The sequence below is a fragment of the Dermochelys coriacea genome, chromosome 2 (genome assembly GCF_009764565.3).
Source record: "Dermochelys coriacea isolate rDerCor1 chromosome 2, rDerCor1.pri.v4, whole genome shotgun sequence".
NCBI classification, from domain to species: Eukaryota; Metazoa; Chordata; order Testudines; family Dermochelyidae; genus Dermochelys; species Dermochelys coriacea.
The window spans coordinates 260,336,305-260,345,547 of NC_050069.1; the positions used below are offsets into that span (position 1 = coordinate 260,336,305).

The window sequence follows — 9,243 nt, forward strand, 5'->3', positions numbered from 1 at the left end:
TGGATATGCACAAGGGAACAGAATTAAGTTTGTACAAGCAAACTTAATTCTGGCCTTTCCTCACTTTTGAGTGTTTGATTTTACAACCTTAATGTTATTTTAACATAGGGGTTTTGGATGTCACTATTAATTTAGATCTGTATTTCCCAAACTTGTTCTGCTGCTTGTTCAGGGAAAGTCCCTGGTGGGCTGGGCTGGTTTGTTTACCTGCCGCGTCCGCAGGTTCAGCTGATGGGGGCTGCGGGAAGTGGCAGCCAGTACGTCCCATCGGTCTGCGGCGGTGAACTGCAGCCAGTGGGAGCCGCAATCAGCCGAACCTGCGGACGCGACAGGTAAACAAACCGGTCCGGCCATCCAGGGCCTTTCCCTGAACAAGGGGCGTCCCAACTTTGGGAAACACTGATTTAGATTATGGCAAGCACCCAAAATGTGCAAAGTGCTTTCCAAACATACAGGATGATGGGCCCTGCCCAGGACCACTTACAATCTAAAAGACAGATGAAGGGTGGGGAAGTGGATGTGAAATACAAACAGAGACCTGGATTCAACAGCTTACTTAAGCACATACTTAACTTAAAGCACATAAGTGAATTGCCCCATAAAAATGAGGCTACTCATTATTAAGGCAGGCACATTTTTAGGTTCCAAGCCTGATCAGGGCTAGAGTAACCAGGGTGATGACAGGCACATGGCTTGTTAATTACAAGGTTTAGTTTTTAAGTTAAACATGCTGAATCCTGATGCAGCACAAAGTGAGGTCTGAGGGAAAGGAGCATGTTACTGTAGAGGTGGATAAACTTCCTTGCTACATAGTATAGGGGAATTGGTTGGTTGTGTGTGTGATTTCACCATGTCTGGTCACGGTAAGTGTGGTAAAGGCTTGGGGAAGAGAGGTGCCAAGCGCCATCATAAAGTGCTTTGGGATAACATCCAAGGTACTACCAAGCCAGCTATTTGTTGCTTGACTCGATGCGGCGGGGTGAAACGTATTTCAGGGTTGATCTACGAAGAGACCCGTGGAGTGCTGAAGGTGTTCTTGGAGAACATGATCCGCAATGCTGTCACTTACACTGAACATGCCAAGCGAAAGACTGTAACGGCTATGGATGTGGTTTATGCTGTGAAGTGCCAGGGCTGTACTCTCCATGGTTTTGGTGGCTAATCAGGTCACTAAAGTCAACAGGATAGGGAATCTGTGGGAAGGAGATCTGCATTCAGAGGGATCATGGAGGTCTGGTTGGGCCCTGGATAAGGACTTCAGGTAGATTCTGCACACATTAGGTAGTATCTTCCTCAGGCCACCATTCCACTGAAACCAATAAGATGACTTGTGAAATGGAGGAAAACTCAGCGCAAGCAGGGTAATACAATTTCATATAATTTTGGTCTTTAGGTTGAAAAGAGAGTTAGAAAAACCCCATACTGAAGATCTCTTTAATATACTATTTTGTGCTACTCTTTGAGCGAACTATTATTCACGGTGGATAGGTATCTAATGAAAAAGAGTGGCTCTCAGAAGAAAATCATGCTGAGTATCAGAAAAACAAAATCAAAACAATTAAGATCTGCAGCGAGAATTCTAGCCAGTGCATTATTCTATAGCAATTCATTTCAAATTGTGTAGGTAGCACTTAGGTGCTTTTCTAGGCATTAAGCCAAAACCTGATAACACATTACTACATCATAATTCACAGCCTATCAGGCCTTATTGCTTAATTATGTGATGGCTTTTGAAAAATGAAGTCATTTGATTGGCTAAGGATGGTGCTATGTCTATTAACTGGAGATGGATGAATACTGCAAAAATATTTGAATTAGAAGAAATGAATTCTCCTTGATGGTATTTGTAACCCACTTTTCTTTGCCTTTTTGGGAGCATTCATGTGAGGGAAGTTGTATTTACAAGAATGTTTGTGAAACAGGACAGTGTCATGAATGCTTTTGTGAATTCATGAGTTTCCACGTTGGGAGGGCTTATAGGGCAGAATGTAGAGGAAGAGAACTCAGCATTGGTGGGTGGAATAGAAGGAAGTGAGCAGAAGAATGAGAGGCGTAGAATCCACTGAAAGAGAGACAGCCCTGAGCAGGTGTGAATTAGATGCTGTGGCTTGGAGGGAGAAGAAGAGTGTGATGGGGGAAGGGAGAAAAAAGTGATGAGGGAGAGTAGAGGAAGACCAGGAATGGGAGAGAGCTGATTCTAGAAACCTCATTAAGGATGGCACCTGACAACATCCGCATTTCAGTCTAGGCACTCACTCACACTCAGAAGGGTTCGTTATCAAAGCAGCTTTCTACAGTTTTCTGGTGAGACAGTCCTCAGCACCTGATGGCTGGAAAAATGCAACAGAGTAGGTGGAGTTCTGAGTGGAGCAACAAAATGACTTAGGGCTTGGCTACACTTGCAGATGTACAGCGCTGGGAGTTAAACCAGCCTTCAGAGACCACAGCAGGGAAAACGCTGCCGTGTATTTACACTGTCAGATTCAAGCGCACTGGCATGGCCACATTAGCAGCTCTTGCAGCGCCACAAAGAGCAGTAGCTATCCCAGTGTGCAAGTGGCTGCAGCGAGCTTTTCAAATGGGGGGCGGAGGGGAGTGGAGTATGACAGGAAGTGTGTTGTGTTTATGTGGGGGGAGAGACAGTGTGTTTTGGGGGGCAGAGAATATGTCAGCATGCTGCCTTGTAAGTTCAGACAGCAGCAGACCCCCTCCCCCCGCCTGTCTCTCTCTCACACACTCACAGCAGCAGTAATGGTTGCTTTGTCCTGGAGCAGATAAGCATGCCGGCTGTCAGAAACAGCGCTTTGAAAGGGGATATCCACATGCCTGCAGCCGAGTTCAAAACAATGAGAAGAGTGGCCACTTGACTTCAGGGGATTATGGGACATTTCCGGAGGCCGATCAGAGCGCAGTAATGCACACTGACGCTGGGGCGTTTCAGCTGGGGCACAGCAAGCATTATGCTTCTCATGGAGGTGGATTACCAGGAGCTCTCCAGCTGCAAAGTCCAGGTGCTCTAAGTGCCTTGCCAGCTTGGACACCTCAGGAGTTAGGGCGCCCGGGGCTGATTTAATGTGCTCTAACTTGCAAGTGTAGCCAAGCCCTAAAGGGCAGTGCTTAATTTGTAATGAAAGAGGTGCCAGAGCTCAAGCAATTAGGTGCTGCAGCTCAAGCAATTTTTTTTACATTCATAACTGACGCAGCAAGCCTAGAGGTGCCAGGGCTGAGCCGTGGCACAAATTAAGCACTGCTAAACGGGCTGGGGCTATGAGGGAAAACTAAATTAATTAGATAATATAGTGTATAGGAGAAGTCCCATCCTCCTTGCCAATTGTTTATTTTGCTCTGTACACAGCAAAAACAATAAGGCATGGGCACAATTGTGCCCCAGTGACACTCTGTACCTCAAAGCAGCACCATGGAACCCCCATATTCACCACTGTCATATGATTGTGATCTATTTTGTACAAAGTACTCCTTGTGAGGCATCATTTAAAAAGTCTTGATCTGTTGAACCTTAATATCCTGTGGAACTGTATGTACTATCATTGTACGTGAAGTTGTGAAGTGATGCTATATGTGTTACTGAAATATGTGGTGAGGTTGGGAATGCTCAGGGCTGACCTTTCAGTTGCAACAAAGGAGCTGCCATCACTGGCCAGACAGGTGCTAAGCCCATCAAGAAGAATCCACTGTCCCAGAGGCTCCTTGGAGAGGACACACACACAGTGGGGACTGCCTGACCCCTACGTCACAGCAAGGATCTTTCTAGCAGCTGGAAGAAGGTGTAAAAAGAGAAACAGTGACATCATTATTTGGCCTCCTCCCAACCTCATCTCAACACCTGGAAGATTCTCTGGAAGACCAAGACTTTGAACTAGGGAGATTGATCCCAGGCTGGAAGGGAGTTCAGTCTGAGTATTGAGAACTACAACTATCTGTAACATCTATTAAGGTGAGAGACTGTTTGATTCAAATCCTGCTTAGTTGGTTAAAGTTAGAATTTAGACTGCGTGTCTATTTTTATTTCTTAGGTTACCACTTTTGACTCTATGCCTGCTACTTATAATCACTGAAATTCTATCTTTCTGTAGCTAATAAATCTGTTTTATATTTTACCTAAAATGGTGTGGTTTTGATTGAGGGGTGTGGAGAATCTCAGCTCAGATTATAAAAGGCTGGTGAGTGTCCACTTTCCTATGAAGAAGTGGCAAACTAATTAATAAGCTTGCACTGCCCAAGAAAGTCTTGAGCAGTGTAAGACGGTATATTTCTGGAGTGCAAGGCTGGGGTGATTGGCTGGTGCCTCTCTCTATATGATTCCTGAGTGGCTCAGGGAGCATTCATGTAATACATCTAGGTGTGGGTCTCCACATGCTGATGGCTGAATGATCTCAGTGCTTGGAGGGGTGTTGCTGTTTGTCACTGGCATAGCTTTGTGAGAGACAATCCAGGGTTAAAGAATTAAGGGAGCACAGTGGTCCCACAGTTCCAGGTTGTGGCCTGGAGATCCTGTCACAATCACAGATAACTATGTTTGCTAAATATACACAAACATTCCTGGCCTGGCTGCATATCCTCTGCTTCCCTGGTTGGTTTCTGGCAACTTCTGGCACTAGTGTGCTCACCAGCTATTTAAAGGGATAATACCTTCTTCCTATACATTACAGATATGTATGTCTTGGCTAATTGACTATGAAGCAGAGACTATAATATGTATCTATAACTATCTGGAGAGCCTAAACGTCAAGGAAATGTATTATATAGGGCTGTACAAAGGGGTGTATAAATAGGAGTGGAATGAAACTAATAAAAGGAGAATTTAGATTAAATATCAGGGTAATTTAGATTAAATAACAAGAAACACTTTGATTGTGTGATTATTATTAATTATTTATGATTACAGTAGCATCTAGAGGTCTCAGCTATGATCAGGGCCCCACTGTGCTCACATAGTAAGCAGTCCATATCCTGAAAGACAAACCAAAGGGTGGGAGAAAGGAAATATTATCCCCATTTTACAGATGGAGACCTGAGGCCAGAGATATTAAGTGACTTGCCCTTGGTCACACAGGGAGTCTGTGACATGGATGGGAACTAACCCCATCTTTCCTGAGTCCTAGTCTGGTGCTATCCTTCCTTTCTCAAATGAGATTAAACCATTAACCTGGTCAAGGCACAAGAAAAAGTCCTGTGGGGAAAATTCTGCCCTGCTAGCCAGTGGATGGACTAGATCCATGATTTCCAGTTTTACAATTTATCTGTCACAAATATAAGTACTGGAACTCACCCAGTATTATGAACATACACAAAACAGGCTTAGTGTGTATCCTATTGTCATCAGGCGAGTGTGGTATAATGAAGTAATAAACTCAGCACTTAATAAAGTACCAATTGTAAAACGTAACTGGTGCATTCAATCGGTGAGAAATCTGTGCTTGTTTATTCTGAAGATCGCATCACAGCAGGGCGTCACTGAGCCTTTTCCAACCGAAAGCCCGTTCCAAGCCTCCAACTTAATGGCTGTCATTTCTGAGATTTCCAGCGCACAAAGACATATGGTTGTAAATGGAAGTAAGTAGATCATGGCCTTATTAGCTAGAGATGGTTATGCAGTCCTGTCAGAACTCCAAAATTCAAACAATGGGACAGTGTTGAGCTGGCTTTTGAGCCTGGTATCACATGCTAATTCAATTAATTGGGTCTTTAGCTCTGTGGTGAGATCAACACATGAAATATAGGTGTCCCAATCCAATCAGATCCTGCCTGTCTGTCATCTGTAAAGCACTCCACAAATTATTGTCTTTGGAACACTTGGCTGTGATAGGAAACATGTGCGGCCTGACATTTTCAGCCTACTTTTCCCCCCACAAGACTCGTTTTTTTCTTGACAGGCAATATACAAATATATATTTTCCCCCATGGCCAGAGACAGAGAAGCAGTTTCCCCTGCATGCTTGCATTAAGCTTATTTGGAGAAGAAAATATACCACTAGGTACAAGTAGAACTTGTCTTCAAAGAACATAATTAAACTGGAAGACTGTGTTGCAATATCCTGGTTCAATCAAGGTTTGCAACGTTCTGCTGCTTGTTAATTTGCCTACTTCTGGGCATAGCAGAAGTGTAATGTACCAATTCTACGCACAATAGACTTTAACTGTCTAGCATTATGGGTGAAATTCACCCCTGGCCAGAGGCCCACCCCAAGACCTGTGCACCACTTAAGTGCACTAGCTTTTACTAGAGCTGGTTAATAATGAAGAGAACAGGTTGGCCAATCAGTTGGCAGATCAATGGCTGCTTCAGTTTGCTGCTGTTTATGGGGTTGTGCTGTTCATTATTTGCAACTATTCATGTGGCCAGTGGCATTTGTGAACTTGTTTGTATCACTGGGTGGGATAGCCCTTTAAGGGAGTTGGGCTTAGGCCCCCCTCCTATATAACTAATGAGCTGTCTCCCATGTGATAGATCAGGTGACAGTCTGCTGGTCACCTGGTCCTCATATAAAAGTTCAGCAAGCAGCTTAGTCAAAGAGAAGGACCTGTAGAAGATTCTGGGTCAGGGGAAGGAACTTGGTTTATCTTTGAGTTATGCTGACTTTTTTTAATTTGGAGAACTACAAATCAACCCTGAAGAGCTGAAGTCCTGCTGCTCTTGGGATTACGGTTCACAAATCCTGGAATTTTTGTGAGTTTGCGCTGGAAACACATTGTTTATTATTAGGCATTCATTGTTCTCCTGTTAGCGTTTCAATCATCTTATCAGGGAGCAGCAAATGACATGTGACCAATCACAGGCCATAAACTAAATGAACAGTGCAGAAATATCAGAGGGGTAGCCGTGTTAGTCTGGATCTGTAAAAGCAAAGAGTCCTGTGGCACCTTATAGACTAACAGTCGTATTGGAGCATAATGGGTGAATACATGGGTGACATTCATGGGTGACGTGCATCTGACGAAGTGGGTATTTATCCACAAAAGCTTATGCTCCAATACATCTGTTAGTCTATAAGGTGCCACAGGACTCTTTGCCGCTAGCTCAGAAATAGCTCTCTAGTGAGCCAGTATGAAATATTTGTTGAAATTATTCGGAATCAGATAGCTGGAACCCACCCTTCTGTGGAGTGGTACCTTTCTCCACAAGTAGTCCCGTTGGTTTGGTTGGATTTTTGGTTTGACCAATACTACCTGCTGTCTTTGGGACACCATGCAGTCCAGCATACAAGCTAGTGCTTTCCACTACAAAAAAATGGCAACCCCATGACACTGATTGCTCCTGTACATTCTTGGTGGTGTCTGTGGCTTTGTGTTCATTGCTTAAAAAAAAAAAAAAACATATTACCATTGGTTAACCAATGCACATTAACTATCCTGAGATGTACACCAATAAAATAACATGAAATTGCAAGGTTTATACTCTGTTTTACTCAATCTATCAACTGAAGCTTAAAATCTTCAGCTCTCTTATCAGTTTTTCTGTGTACTATGAAACACACTTCCCCAGTTCACTGGAAAGTGGAGCACACATCAATTATTTGCAATAGAATCCCCAAGTAATTCTTTACAAGTGATAATAGCAGCTGATAGCACCAACTTCCCCTCAGTCATAGGAGGCGTCTTACATTTTGCAGTTCTGTACAGTGCCAAAGAAGAAGCTGGTATTTTGTTTCCAGAAGCAGAAATCGATGAAGTTAGACCTTGCTTTTCTTTCCAAAACTGATATTTTTGGGGAGGGCAAGGGATGTTTTTCTAAAAATATTAACCTGTAGGAGGCTGGTTGAGTACTCTGGGCCGGCAGTGCTGCCTAATGGTGACACTTCGGCATATACTGCTTAGGGCTGGGGTGAGAGTCCAAAGGCAGCTTTCCCTAGTGGCAATATTCCAGGGTAGTGTTGCCCGCTGAGCATCCCAAAGCCGCTCCATGTAGTGGCTACAGTTCAGGGATAGTGTTGCCAAGTAGTGAGAGCGGGGAAGGTAGAGTAACCTGAGCCTGCCCTACTCCATCAGGTTCTGACCCAGGGCCCTCTGAAACAGTGGACCCTGACACAGTGTTCAGGTCCCAATACTCCCAAGCACGTTCCCCGGGTTGCTGCCTACCTTCATTCCAGCCACTCCAGCGTTGTCTCGGGGTTGGATATTGTGTCCCTCTTGTGTTCCCTCTGATTCTTCTCCAGAGTCTGCTCTGCTGGCAACAGTGAGTTGTCCTCTTTGGTTGAGTGGCTGCTTCTGGTGCAGCCAGGAGGCTCGACCCCAGCAGCTTTCATGTCCCAGCAGGAGACTGCTGCACCCAACCGCTCCCCTCCTGAGTCCCTTTTGAATGGTCCCTCCACTGGGAGCATGCCCAGCAGGGCCAAGGGGACGGGGTTTCTTGGGCCCAGAGCAGTTTAACCCTTGCCTCTCCATTGTGCGGTTGCTACACCCTGTCACATCAACTGATCTTTATCTTCATACTATGTTGGCTTTCTCAGGGCCAGATTCTGCCATCATTATACCCATTGAGTGGTACCTTACTCCTAAAATGAGCCCACTGAAAAAACAGACATGGGATTTTCAGACCATGGGATTACTCAACATGAGTAAGGTTGGCAGAAACTGTCCCAAAATATCTTGGAATTTAATGGCTTCATGCTCTCACCATCCAATATGCTTTGGCTGAGATTGTCTAAGGGATTTAGGCACCCAACTGAAATAGAGCTCTGTTATGACTTTTGTGATCTGGATTCAGTCTCTTTTCCCATGTGTGTAACTTGTGACATTTGATGGGACCATATTTTTACTGTACAAGACCTTTCAGTACCTGATTCATCTCCTTTAGCATCACATTTTTGCGGCAGTGGTGACCGTTGTTTCCTCTGATGGACTTCCACATTAGCGTAAATCAATGCATTTTTACATGCAAGTCAATGCTCAAGATGAGAAAAATAAGCACAAGGGTCACATCACTGGATCCCACAATCAGCAATGGCTGGTGCCGAGGAAGCACAGCTTGCTCTGTGTTTTTTCCGTCAGATTACAGGCTGAGGCATCAGCCACATTGAGTGAGAGGGAGGGAAAGAGAAAAAGAGGAGGAAGAAAAAGCCCCATCTACAGATCAACCATCTTTCCTTTCCCTTCTCCTTCCTGCCCTGCTCCGCTTCCACCAGCTTGTCTTGGTCTCTCCCTGCCTCCAGACCTTTAAATTTGGGTAGCTGAGAGAAGATGGGAACAGACCATCTAGAGCTACAGGGTAGAGTTGGGCAGGAA

At 44.6% G+C, this 9,243-nt stretch overlaps 1 protein-coding gene across 1 annotated transcript; it reads left to right on the forward strand.

Annotated features, from left to right (window-relative positions):
- The first annotated feature begins 850 nt into the window (after nt 1–850).
- LOC119851094 (histone H4-like) lies at nt 851–1,162 on the forward strand. The gene has a single exon (XM_038390335.1). It carries the CDS (start codon nt 851–853, stop codon nt 1,160–1,162), a length of 312 nt encoding a protein of 103 aa, XP_038246263.1.
- Nucleotides 1,163–9,243: the final 8,081 nt, after the last annotated feature.